Source organism: Taudactylus pleione, unplaced genomic scaffold, assembly GCF_031769625.1.
Source record: "Taudactylus pleione unplaced genomic scaffold, aTauple2 ptg000820l, whole genome shotgun sequence".
Taxonomy (NCBI): Eukaryota; Metazoa; Chordata; class Amphibia; order Anura; family Myobatrachidae; genus Taudactylus; species Taudactylus pleione.
This window is the reverse complement of record NW_028285222.1, coordinates 347,598-362,620: the sequence shown is the minus strand read 5'-3', so window position 1 is coordinate 362,620 and position 15,023 is coordinate 347,598. Positions and strand designations below refer to the sequence as shown.

The 15,023-nt window shown below is 42.8% G+C and overlaps 1 protein-coding gene across 4 annotated transcripts in view; it reads left to right on the top strand.

Moving 5' to 3' along the window:
* The window catches only part of SHANK2 (SH3 and multiple ankyrin repeat domains 2), a 607,737-nt gene that overhangs the window by 538,019 nt on the left and 54,695 nt on the right, over window positions 1-15,023 (top strand). For 2 of the 4 annotated variants that reach the window (XM_088458263.1, XM_088458265.1), the window contains 2 exons: window positions 5,850-5,985; window positions 13,657-13,737. In XM_088458263.1, the coding sequence (XP_088314389.1) occupies window positions 5,850-5,985; window positions 13,657-13,737 (217 nt within the window). The remainder of the gene's footprint in view (window positions 1-5,849; window positions 5,986-13,656; window positions 13,738-15,023) is intronic. The other 2 variants (XM_088458264.1, XM_088458266.1) reach the window with 1 other exon arrangement.

The following is a 15,023-nucleotide window of genomic DNA, read 5'->3' as shown; positions in this document are numbered from 1 at the left end:
GAAGCATCAGAGCAAACAGTGACACCCCAGGCAGGAAAGAGGAACTGCACAGGTTGTGACAGGTGCAGGGTGCTAGAATGAACACTAAATTGTTCTTTATACAACAGGCAACTCCCGTTTTTTGCCCCAAGAAACCAGGCCCCATGTGCATGGGACACAGATGTAGGGGTAGTGTAATCACAGACACACAAATGACCTTCAACGTAGGAGTTTCAGTCCTCCTTATTGGAGCAAGACTGTAGATTGTAAGGCTAGTGAAAGTAACCTTGGCAGATCTGTCCCCTTATAAACACTGTGGGCCTGATTCAGACCCGCTCGCAAGCGGGTCGATGGTGCCCTAGTGCGCATGCGCACGACGGAGGGAGCTCCGTCGTGCGCATGTGCGAGACCCGAATAGCGACGGCCAAGCCGTCGCTATGGGTCTCGCACCAAAGGGGGCGTGCTGTCGATGGTGAGTGACAGCACGCCCCCTTTGATGGGCGTGCCGGGGGCGTGGCAGCCCACACGGAGGCGTTCCCATGGGAACGCCTACCGTCTGGGGCCGGCCCCACTGACATCACTAGTGATGTCAGTGGGAGTGCTTTTGGCTCTGATGACCATCACGACCATCCTTTTGGCCGCTCGCAGGAGCTGTGCGTAGTCACCAACAGCTATGCGAGCGGCCAGGAGGCCGCTCCAATAACAGGTAGGACGGCCCTGATTCAGAGCGAGCGCTCTTGTCAGAGCGTCCGGCTCTGAATCAGGCCCAGTGTTCCAGTGCCTCTTCCTAATAATCAACACGGGGCACCAATAGAAGCTGTTGCTGCGGAGCTCGTGTGTGTTGCATGCTCTTCGCTGCAGGTTAATACATAGGCCTATAAAACCATTTACATTTCAAGGGTCATGAACTACTACTTGACAGGGCTGATAATATAAAGTAATTAACCGTAAGAGATACTGTAGTCGCATAAGGCCGCCTAATGTGATTTTTAATGTTAGTGATAGAAGCAATAGCTGATTTGCTTGCGTCTTTGTATATATTACCATTATACAATAAATCAACAGAATATTAATCAGACACACAAGTTCTTCGCTGTAAAATGTGATACATTGCTTTTGCAGTGGGCCATCTGTCGGCATCATTATGGTAAATTATGTTATTTAACATTTGAAGCAGAAACCCACTTAATGTGAAGCATATTTGCCATTTTATGCCTCCATTACCTGCGATGAAACATGTGCTTAGGGAGTGATACACAGTACGCAGTGATATGCCGGCCTGGCAGGGGGGCGGCTCTGGGCTGAAGTATAGAGGAGGAATCTGCAACCCTTAGCAAATGTGCTACAGTGATCATGTGGTTCCTACAGAGCATCCTCAACTCGCTGCCTCTAAGGGGGAGATTTATCAAAGCTTGGAGAGAGTTGAAGTGGATGGAGATAAAGTACCAACTAATCAGCTTCTGTTACTTTACAGGCAGTGTTTGAAAAATGACAGTTAGGAGCTGCTTGGTTGGCGCTTTATCTCTCTCTCCAAGCTTTGATAAAGCTCATAAGTGTCTCACATATATCTGCTGATGATGCAAAGTTCTATATGGTTGTGTTGAAAGAGGTGTTTATTTATTACCAGTTATTTATATAGCGCACACATATTCTGCAGTACTTTACAGAGAGTATTCGGCCATTCACATCAGTCCCTGCCCCAGTGGAACTTACACTCTATATTCCCTATCACATGCTCACACACATACACATTAGGGTTAGTTTGTGTTGGGAGCCAATTAACCTACCAGTATATTTTTGGAGTGTGGGAGGAAGCTGGAGCACCCGGAGCAAACCCACACAAGCACATAATGGGGGTAAGGTGCAATCAGGGAGATTACTAGACTCTTCAGGGAGTCAGGGAGATTATTACTATTTTTCAGGGAGTCTGATTACATCTTACCCCTATTATGAAGCTGTTTTATATAAGACAGAGATATACACATTAAAATGGGATCATTAGTATCATTTCCCCTTCATTGGCTATAATAAGGCACAATGCTACCTTTCTGAAAAGTATCAGTGTGTTATCATCAACAAAAAATAGATCTTACTGACTGCTTTGGGGCTTATTTACATTTGGATGTAAGGCAATTTTATGACACGCCTCTCAGATGTAGCAGTACACGCCAACTTTACCGCCACAATCATATGTGATGCTTTCACAATCTCCCTAAAATGCTTTTTCAAAAGTAGGCAAGTATGATATACATCTGATTACACGCTTATCCCAAAGACTGAGGCTAATACTGTACATGTGATTACACACTTATTACACAGACTGAGACTACTACTGTACATGTGATTACACACTTATTACACAGACTGAGACTACTACTGCACATCTAATTACACACTTATCACATATACTGAGGCTACTACTATACATCTAATTACACAGACTACAACTGTACATCTAATTACACACTTATTACACAGATTGAGGCTACTACTATACATCTATTTACACACTTCTTACACAGACTGAGGCTACTATTGTACATCTAATTACACACTTATTACACAGACTGAGGCTACTACTGTACATCTAATTACACACTTATTACGCAGACTGAGGCTACTACTGTACATCTAATTATATACTTATTATACAGACTAAGACTACTACTGTACATCTAATTACACACTTATTACACGGACTACTACTGTACATCTAATTACACACTTATTACACAGACTGAGGCTACTACTGTACATCCAATTACACACATTACAAAGACTAAGACTACTACTGTACATCTAATTACACACTTATTACACAGACTGAGGCTACTACTGTACATCTAATTACACACTTATTACACAGACTGAGGCTACTACTGTACATCTGATTACACACTTATTACACAGACTGAGGCTACTACTGTACATCTAATTACACGGACTACTACTGTACATCTAATTACACACTTATTACATGGACTACTACTGTACATCTAATTACACACTTATTACACAGACTGACTACTACTGTACATCTAATTACATGGACTACTACTGTACATCTAATTACACACTTATTACGCAGACTGAGGCTACTACTGTACATCCAATTACACCCATTACAAAGACTAAGACTACTACTGTACATCTAATTACACACTTATTACACAGACTGAGGCTACTACTGTACATCTAATTACACACTTATTACACATACTGAGGCTACTACTGTACATCTAATTACACACTTATTACACAGACTGAGGCTACTACTGTACATCTAATTACACACTTATTACACAGACTGAGGCTACTACTGTACATCTAATTACACGGACTACTACTGTACATCTAATTACACACTTATTACACGGCCTACTACTGTACATCTAATTACACACTTATTACACAGACTAAGACTACTACTGTACATCTAATTACACGGACTACTACTGTACATCTAATTACACACTTATTACACGGACTACTACTGTACATCTAATTACACACTTATTACACAGACTGAGGCTACTACTGTACATCTAATTACACACTTATTACACAGACTGAGGCTACTACTGTACATCCAATTACACACATTACAAAGACTAAGACTACTACTGTACATCTAATTACACACTTATTACAGACTAAGGCTACTACTGTACATCTAATTACACACTTATTACACAGACTGAGGCTACTACTGTACATCTAATTATATACTTATTACACAGACTACTACTGTACATCTAATTACACACTTATTACACAGACTGAGGCTACTACTGTACATCTAATTATATACTTATTACACAGACTACTACTGTACATCTAATTACACACTTATTACACAGAATGAGGCTACTACTGTACATCTAATTACACACTTATTACACAGACTGAGGCTACTACTGTACATCTAATTACACACTTATTACACAGACTGAGGCTACTACTGTACATCTAATTACACACTTATTACACAGACTGAGGCTACTACTGTACATCTAATTACACACTTATTACACAGACTGAGGCTACTACTGTACATCTAATTACACACTTATTACACAGACTGAGGCTACTACTGTACATCTAATTACACACTTATTACACAGACTGAGGCTACTACTGTACATCTAATTACACACTTATTACACAGACTGAGGCTACTACTGTACATCTAATTACACGGACTACTACTGTACATCTAATTACACACTTATTACATGGCCTACTACTGTACATCTAATTACACACTTATTACACAGACTAAGACTACTACTGTACATCTAATTACACACTTATTACACGGACTACTACTGTACATCTAATTACACACTTATTACACAGACTGAGGCTACTACTGTACATCTAATTACACACTTATTACACAGACTGAGGCTACTACTGTACATCTAATTATATACTTATTACACAGACTACTACTGTACATCTAATTACACACTTATTACACAGACTGAGGCTACTACTGTACATCTAATTACACACTTATTACACAGAATGAGGCTACTACTGTACATCTAATTACACACTTATTACACAGACTGAGGCTACTACTGTACATCTAATTACACACTTATTACACAGATTGAGGCTACTACTGTACATCTAATTACACACTTATTACACAGACTGAGGCTACTACTGTACATCTAATTACACACTTATTACACAGACTGAGGCTACTACTGTACATCTAATTACACAGAATGAGGCTACTACTGTACATCTACCGTATTTCCCCGATAACAAGACACTGTCTTATTTTTTTTTTTGGGTCAAAAAAACTCCATAGGGCTTATTTTCGGGGTAGGGCTTATTTTCGGCGTAGGGCTTATTTTAATTAACATTTACAGCAATTTCAATAAACAGATAAGTGTGAACAAAAAAAAAAAATCTACCTTTATTCAATAATGGTCATGTCATTCTTTACTTACCTTTATTTATTTTTTCCTCTTTTTCTCTACTCTCCTCCGCAGCGCTGCTGTAAATGACGCTGCCACGCGCTCACTGTGAGAGAGTGAGACGCTGCAGCTGTGATTGGATGCCACTGTTAAATTTTAGTATAGCGCAGGGACCGGACAAAATGGGGATTTTGTTAGGGCTTATTTTCGGGGTAGGGCTTATTTTGGACCGTTTTTCAAAAGTAAATGTAGGGCTTATTTTTGGGGTAGGTCTTATTATCGGGGAAACACGGTAATTACACACTTATTACCCAGACTGAGGCTACTACTGTACATCTGCTTATTCAAAGACTGCAAACTGAGCCATACCTAGGGTGGATGCTCTGCCCAGGTTACAAAGCCAAGAGGATATCGGTGCAGGATTACTTCATTATTTTGAATTAGCATGATTAATATTTATACCACTGGGGCTGCTGGGCCACGTCACCCACCTGTCCGGTCTCAGTTTAGAGTGACTCAAGGTGCACAAAGACCAATATGAAACCACAGCAGGGATAGATTGTAAGGGTTTGCGTTTTGGAGGACAATGCTTGCCCCTGCCCCAAGCGGTGAGCAGTGACGCCTTCTATTGCTTCCACCACGGTGCAGGGCGGGACATCAGTATTCACCCAGGACAATAAAATGTCTAGTTATCGCTCTATCCAAGACTACTACTCTACATCTGCATATACTTCTGCCAAAAACTGAGATTTGCCAGTAAGGCAAGCTGGGAATTGGAGTCCAATAACAGTTGGGCAGTCACAGGTTTCCTGCCTTTTGATCTAGACTTTAATCCTTTAGCGATCAGGGGGTTGTTGTAGACTACAGGTGGTTTATGTACAAATCCTGTCCTGTTCTTGTGTCACATGTGTATAATATCCATCTGCTTCCTTACAGGTCAACAATGAGAACGTGGTGAAAGTTGGCCACAGGCAAGTGGTCAACATGATCAGACAGGGGGGCAACCATCTCGTGCTCAAGGTTGTGACGGTGACCAGGAGTCTGGACCCAGATGACACAGCGAGGAAGAAAGGTACAGTTCTGTTCCTCTTCTCCACTTACGACTGTTTGTGCCACGGTTTTCACAAATTATAATATTTGTTCACCTTTAAGTTCATATAAAAATGTTATTCTCACATTCTGATCATTTATAATATGCCTTTCCCAATTAATAAAGTGTTCTCGTCTTCACTTGGTATCTGTCTCTCCATTATTAGTACAATTCCCAATTATATTATGCAAATCCATTCTTCACTAATCCGTGTTACCTTTAGGAAAGCCCCAGTATCAGGAAATTGGTGTTTTTAATTCAGATTCTGTTATATTGGTTATTCTTAGCCTCGTTAAGAAATTGAAAATAAAAGCCCGATTTACGGGTGTTACATCTTGTGTTCTAGTTTTGTTCTGTGCCTGGGTATTCTCAAAATTTGTTATGAAATTTCCGGGGGACAAAAAGCGCAATGCATCTTATTAGCTGTACATAACGTTTTATAAATTAGGGTTTGTTCTAAAAAGTGATGCACATAGCACAGGAAACGTATGCTAAACATCTATATGGTATACAATGCTTTCATGTGCCTTTATTAATACGGAGAATATGGGGTGCTCAGATGCTCTGCACTTTTTGTGTAATATCTTTACAGGGTTTGATATTTCAGAGTGTCTTGTTTGTAAGGACTGGGGAGGGGGCTATGCTGCCATTATTATCAGAACCTTATCAGGACAGACTTCATTTTTAACTAAACTCTCTCTGTATGTACTAAATGTAACCTGCAGGGACAGCAGTAGCTATAACCGCTGACCATACGCGTTTCACCCTTGGCATATCGGAGGAGTGTTGCACATTTTACAATATACGCACAGGCCCACTGTGCGTATACACTGCGTATACGCACAGTGGGCCTGAATCAGAGTCGGACGCTCTTTCAGAGCGCTCGCTCTGAATCAGTGCCCGCCTACTGTATTTTTAGAGCGGCCTCCTGGCCGCTCGCATAGCTGTGGGTTACCACCCACAGCTAGTGCGAGCGGCCAGGATGATGGTCGCGATGGTCAAGACCATCGCGACCATCGGACTTGCGACGAGACCCTTGTGGTAGGGTCTCGTTGCCGCAAGTCCCAGTGGACTTCTTGCTCTTACAGAGCAAGAAGTCCACCCACTGACATCACTTGTGATGTCAGTGGGGCCGGCCCTAGACAGTAGGCGTTCCCATGGGAACGCCTCCATCTGGGCAGCCACGCCCCCGGCCCGCCCACCAAAGGGGGCGTGCTGTCACTCAACATCGACAGCATGCCCCCTTTGTAGCGAGACCCGGAGCGACGGCTTGCCCGTCGCTATCCGGGTCTCGCGCATGCCGGAGCCGCCTCCATCGTGCGCATGCGCACTGGGCCAAACATCGACCCGCTTGCGAGCGCTCAGGTCTGAATCAGGCCCAGTGTCAGTTACCTGAGCTAGCCGGACATTGCAGAGTTGCCTCCATTAAGTGGCTAATGCCATATGAGGATGGCCATTTACCAAACGGTTCAATCTTTGAAAAGCTTCACTTTTTGGAGTTTAGTACATAGCAACAATACATAATTTCTTCATAATTTTATGGAGAAAAAGGCTTGATAAATAGGACAATAAAATGAATCCCACAAGGTAGATAGACACTTCCCCCTTTGCCCTAATTAAATTGCACCATTATATCTGCATAGCCTCTCTTTTGGCTAGTTGCAGCATCTAACGCTTTAATAACTACCTGCACTGTTTTTACGGGGAGATGTGCTAAGCTTTAGAGAGTACTAAAGTACCAACCAATCAGCTCCTAATTGCCATTTTACAGGCTGTGTTTGAAAAAAACAGGAGCTGATTGGTTGGTAATTTATCTCTCTTTAAGGCTTAGTACATCTGCCCCCGTGTTCTTAATCTAGTTAAACTGCATTTGTTGTCAGCCCCCAGCAGAGGCTCGGGTAAAATGTAGAATATTGCAGCCTGTCCGTTAATTAGGAGCTGGTGACATCACTGAGACACAAAATGGCTGCTTCCGATAGAAGTAAGAGACCGGCGCACTTTAATTAAACTGCGATTTTTTTTTTTTGCTGATTTTTTTTCCCCCCACTACATCTGTATTATTTTGTTTTGTTTTTCAAGTTCGTTCCCAAAGCTATTTTCTGTACATTTCACTATGGCAACTAGCAGAAACATGTAGTTTGTTTTCTTTGCCAGAAAGGAATAAGGCAACTAATCCAGTGGGAGAGATAGAGATATGACACAACTAATATGCCCAGTGTCCACCAGGGAAATCACTTCATGACCACAGCGCGCGTAATGGCGTTTTCATCCAATACACGAGCAGCTGGACGATACCGCAGAGAGGCTCGGTGATTAGCGCAGAGAATGTTCAGCTCCTGCAGCTTTTGGCCTCCCTGTTTTCCCATTTCAGTTCTGACTGACAGATAGGTATTATTAATGAGACATAAGAATCTGTACGGACCCTTTACAATGAATAATTCTCATGCTCCCTGTTTACATGCACGGCTGAAGGAGCTGACAGAACGCTGCAAGTGGCACAGGCTTAGCCATGCATCCCCCCCCCCCCGTCCAACATTTGGGGTGTAAGATCCGGCACAGTGAGCACAAGAAGGGGATCATTGGCATGTTACATGAGTGTGGTCACATGACATAGGGAACAGTGCAACAATCACTGGAAGTGCTGGGCATTCCTAAACCCCAATCCTGAATTGAAAGGACATCACTTAGTGACAGATATCACCCAACTGTCCGCTGAAGTCGGGACTGTCCTGGCTAAGGGACGGATTAAATTAGCCGCGAAACGCAGAGATTGGCGAAAATGTTTTCGCCTCATACCTGTGTTTTGAGGCAAAGTTATCGCCTGCTTGCTCAATGCGCGCACTCGCTTTTTGCTCTATTCAATTGTTAAACAGGCAGAAACGCATATGGGCGAATACAGAGAATAACGGAACTGGCGAAAAGGTCATTTTTTGGGGGGGGAATCAGTCTGTACCCCCAATAAAGCCTAACTCACCCGGGGAATCAATATAGAAGTGTATTGTTAAACATAATAAAAATAACCAGGGATCTGATTTTCAGTCAAAGGGCTGTTATATGCATATTTGCATAAGTGTGGAAAAAATATTGCTGTAGTTAAATTGGGGGTACATGTAAATGCATACTAGTATATTTTTGGGTTTGTGCAGAATAATTTTTTTTTTTTAAATTACACCTGCTGCAGCTTCCTGCAATCCTAAAAACACCTGTCCCACCTATAGAGCACCCCAAAATACCTATCCCAGTACTTTAACCCAATTTTCAAACACTTTTTGCATTTCACCCCAAATATGACATGTCTTTTTAAGGAGGTATTTATAAATGTTTTCATTATTTTTTTTTAGTCATTGGGGGGGTGCCCAAAGGGTTCTGAACCAAGTCCCCACTTTTTTACTAAAAAAATAGGGATTTTGCAGTACTTTTCTCCTGCCTTTTGGTGGAGAAACTTTTTTGCCTGTGGAGTTTTCGCCTAGGCGAAAAAGTCCCGGAATTGAATAAGGCAATACTTTGGAAAGGCGAAAATCGTGCATAAAACTTTTCGCCAATTGCGGCTTTTCGCCTCTAATTGAATACGGGCCCAAGTTGGAATCAGTTTGGAGCTATTCCTTACCAGGTCCCTGTCCATGTATGTGAGAAAGGATCTACCATAATCCAACATTTAAAAAGAGATGATTATGGAACCATCTGATATCGGGACTACAGGGATAGTATTCAGAAATTAGCCCCTTAAATGGGCTGACCCAGTCAACATTGGATGCAATGCAGCTTTCCAAATCACTAAAGCCCAGCGTTAGGCCACAGCGATAAAACTGGTTCTTATAGAGAGGATAGGCTAATGTCATAAAGATTGGTTCAACTTACAAACGGGATGTCTCCAGTGTGTATAGGCAGCTGGAAAGGGTAATTAAAAAATGTACACTGGGGAAAAAAGTCTTATCATAGAAAAATGGAATGTTCAGGCCTATAGTTAGCATAGGGTTAAGTAGGCCCAAAGATGGACCTTTGGCTGCCCAATACGCACGTTGTTGTTTTTTCTACCTAAGCATTTAGAACTAGAAACATGTTAGGGTATCTGGTGTGGAGGAGATTTATATAAACATAATTTATCCGAAGAGGGGATGTGGGTTTTCGTCCCACTATTTTGTGACCTGTGACATGGTCGGTGAGACAGTGGGATGTTCTGTGTAAAAGAGGTGTGGCTTGTAGATGGGGTGGGGCTAATTGTGCCATAGGTTGTGGGCCTACAGCTACCAAATATATTTATCTATCCCAGGGACCACTAGGTTAAAATTGCTTCAACCACAATTAAGTGTTTGATTTTGGTATGAGGGAAAAAAAAAAGAAGGGAGGACTGGGGGGAGGGAATCAGAGCACTCTATGGTAATTAATGTAATGTAATTAATGTGGATGAATAATCAGTGTCATGGATTATTAGATATATATATGTAGAGAGCTGGATCTTCTAAAAAAAAAAGATCTGGTAGGCAAAAACTGTAGACAGGTTGTTGCTTATTAGTATCTTAATGGATAGTTCATATAGTCCAAATATAAACTAGTGTCTTAGTGGATAGTTAATATAGTCCAAATATAAACTAGTGTCTTAGTGGATAGTACATTGCAAAATACAAACTGGTGGGCAAAAACTTTAGGCTGAACCTTGATCAGATGCTGGTTCCGGTGACCAGTTATGGTCAGATGGTACGCGATTGTTCCTTATACTGAGGGGCAAAAACTTTCGGCCAAGTGTTGGATGTAGTTCCCATAAGACTCAGCATAAGCTCCTCAGCATCTCTAAATGTACTTGGTTAGGCGTCTTGTAATAGTTGGTGATTAGTATGATGTCCCCATATGTGCAAACCTCAAGGATAATAAAGTGCAGTATCAGGGTGATATGGACACAATAGTGCTGCTGGTAAGTAGAGATTTTAATTTACTTACCCTATGTTGCTGCTGGTCCTTCTCCTTCCCATCAGCCTTCCTCCTTGGTTCAGGATGCATGCAATGCTTCACCTTCACATATATGTGCAATTGCTGTGGTTCCTGGTGGACGGCCTTTGTTCCGGGACAGCTTTTGTATGTTATGTATGTGTGGATATATTCCTTCTGTGTCTATATCCTTCTCCCCACTCCCATCTCCCACTGACTGCAAGTCACGTGCAATCCGTAGCCGCTGAACTCTGACACCAATGGGGCGATGGGCTCATGTGCAAACATACAGCTTTGTATGGCAGAAGGTATGTGTGTGGGAAATAGCTTATAATGTGGATCCACATGATAAGCTACTTCCCCCACACACAGGGGCATAAATTCATCCCAGGTGACCAGAGGCAAGTTATAATTTGGTGCCCCCCTAAAAAACAAAGGGAAAATTAATATGGTGCATATCTATCTATTAGGTCTATTTACTAAAGTAAATTTGCAGGCTACCCCTCCCCCCCCTTTTTGGGGGGGTATATACAGCAATGCGTTAGTCACAGATAATATAGTGACTTGTATGGTGCAACGAGCATGAGGCTCAGTCTTTTTAATGCCCCTGATGGAGGCGAAATCCATCTGATGCGGGGTGTGAAGCCCTCCAGATTCCCCGGATAGAGGGGAAAACCACCTGATTTGGGGGCTTTGAAGACTGAGTTTGAATCAAGATACTGTAAAGCTGGCCACACATCTACAGATTATCTGTCCAACCAGCCAACTAGTTGATTGGTTGGAATGAAAATCTGGTAAGGAGTGGGAGTAAATGACAATCAGCAATTTGCTCCCAAACGCCAAAAAATGGACAAAAACTGTTGTTTGAACAAATAGTTTAGATCAAACATTTAGCAAACTTGTCTGACGACCATTTTCATCTGTTTTCTGGCATTTAGGAGCAAATTGCTGATCATTAGTTACTACCATACGTTACCAGATTTTCATTCCAACCAATCAACTAGTTGGCTGGTTGGATGTAAGTTGGTCTAGTGTGTGGGCAGCTTAAGACTGCTACAAATCACAAAATGCCCAGTCTAATGCAGACTGCTTCACATACCCAGGAAGTTGCTCCGCCAAGATCTTCCCCCAGACTCAGACGCTGGTGCCCCTGGCCCCCGCCTCCTATGCCCTTTTACCTGCAGCTCCGTCTGGTGCATCCTTGTTGACATCCAGCTATTGGAAGATCTGCAGCCGCGCTTATGCTCGGGCCCGCCGCACAGGTCCGCGGCTAGAGCTGCCACCAGGGAGTAGTGGGACGTGGAGTTGTGGGTGAGGGGGTGCCCGAGTCACACTGGCATGAGAAGCTGCTGAGGAGCAGCGACATTAATGAGTGGGGACAGGCTATAGATAGATGGAGGTGGCATCTGATAGTCTAACACGAAGCCCTCCACTAGTATATGGTTATGGTACACTCCAGGTACATATTTACATCCCTAAGTGGGGTGACTATATTGTGGGCAATGGAGGAAGTTCCCCTTCAGTGCTGGCACCCGGCGGCAGGCGCCCCCATTGTCTCCCATAGTTCTGCCCCTGCACACACACAGTGGGGAGAAGGATATATCCATGTATCCTGAACCAAGGAGGCAGACTGACGGGAAGGAGAAGGACCAGCAGCAACATAGGGTAAGTAAATTAAAATCTCTACTTACCAGCAGCACTATTGTGTCCATATCACCCTGATACTGCACTTTATTATCCTTGAGGTTTGCACATATGGGGACATCACACTAATCACCAACTATTACAAGACGCCTAACCAAGTACATTTAGAGATGCTGAGGAGCTTATGCTGAGTCTTATGGGAACTACATCCAACACTTGGCCGAAAGTTTTTGCCCCTCAGTATAAGGAACAATCGCGTACCATCTGACCATAACTGGTCACCGGAACCAGCATCTGATCAAGGTTCAGCCTAAAGTTTTTGTCCACCAGTTTGTATTTTGCAATGTATGAACTATCCATTAAGACACTAGTTTATATTTGGACTATATGAACTATCCATTAAGACACTATTAAGCAACAACCTGCCTACAGTTTTTGCCTACCAGATCTTTCTCAGAGGATCCAACTCTCTACATATACATATTCAAACAACATTCAGGGGTCTATTTACTAAGCACTGTTAGGAGACAGGGTGAAAAGTGATAAGAAAGTGATAAGGTGCCAGCCAATCAGCTCCCAACTGTCATTTTTCAAACACAGCCTGTGAGATGACAGTTAGGAGCTGATTGGCTGGCACCTTATCACTTTTCACTCGGTCTCCTAACACTGCTTAGTAAATAGACCCCTCAAACAGATATCTAATAATCCATGACACGGATTATTCATCCACATCCACATTAATTACACTACATTAATTACCATAGAGCACTCTGATTCCCTCCCCCCAGTCCTCCCCTCCCACTTCTCCCCATACCTCCCTTGTTTTTTTTTCCCCTCATACCTATATCAAATACTTAATTATCGCTAAGGAGTTTGGGATACCTCCTAAAGTAGCAGCTAATGGTAATTGTCGCCCACTATCCTGCGAGGGCTGACCAAAAACTATATTATATCAACCACAATTAACACTTCTCTTTCTCTGTCTTGTATTTCCTTTTTTTTTTTTTAAATAAATGTGATTTGATAATAGGTCTATTATTGCAGCAATGTCATTGATATGTGCATGTCCTTCTTCCTAATGCAAAGCCCCTCCACCACCAAAGCGGGCTCCCACCACTGCACTGTCCTTGCGGTCTAAATCTATGACCTCCGAGCTGGAAGAACTTGGTAAGGGAGTCACTGTATTGGCATGCGCGGTGTCGGGCGTTGGGGGAGGAGCTTGGATTGCCTATATGGGTGCCAGCATTCTAATGGCCGGCCTGGGAATGATGCACGTCTATGCATGAGTTTATGGTACGCTCAGTGTGCCTCGTGTTTGTGAAGTGCGTTTTGCCGGCCGCAGGGAAGGTCTTGTGAAGATGGCCGTTTTCTTTGTGCTTTGATTATCCATTCTAAACTTTCCTAGTTTCCTTAGTTGTCTAATTTTTCTCTCATCTTAAATTCCTCGGCCCTCTCAGCTGTGGATAAAGGTAAGATATCAAGAATCGCAGCGGAAGGACCATACTACACACAGAAATGTTTCAAAAATTACTGGTCAAACTTTACAGTGCTAACATTCGTTATACCTGTGTCTTGGGATCATGCTGGTTATAACTACATAGTCATATCATGTATATTCACGGATATAAATAATATATATACCCAATAACGTTATCCGGCGCTATTAGTTAAATGTTACTGTGTTCAAACACTCTAAAGATTTTTCTGATTGTGAACAAATGCTGCTCCTCTTGTACAGGTCCCTGCCACACCGTACCTGGGGATACAATACAGACAATACAAGCACCAAGAGGGCGCTTACAGTGTAGTCAATTTTGATCTGTTTATAGATCTAAAGTTACAGATGTGTCCTCATGCACCTAGCCTCAATACGCCACTTAGCGCGAGATGCCCAGTATGTGTGAGCCACCAAGTCCCGTGTGACTTTACTAGTGCTGGGCGTCTGCTTTTTGTCTCTTATTGACGAAAATGAGCATTAGTCGCAATGCGATGTACTAGGACGCAGCAGGAGTCTGTGCTGATTAGTTCTATATGCACCACTTGAATATCTGTGTGTAATTATGGGCGGTATCCTATTAGCCATGAAAATTTTCTTGCGATAAATTGGCTTTTAGCACGATTTTTGCCCGATGGTCATTATCGTGCTATCCAATTAGAGCCCTTTTTTTTTTTTTAGAGAAAAATAACCTGTTTTCGTCTGAAAACACACAGGGTCCATGACGCCTGTGTGTTTTTTGCGATCGCTGCTACAAAAACGGGACTGATTTTGGGGATTTTGATTTGCCTGAGGCAGGTGAAACAAAGGGCCTGATTCATACCCGCTCGCGAGCGCTGTCCATGGTGGGCCATTGCACACGCATGGCGTGCGTACCGCGCGAGCCCCGGAGCGAGTGAGAGCTTCACTCGCTCCGGTGCTCGCCACAAGACGGGGCGGCTGTCGACGTTGATCAACA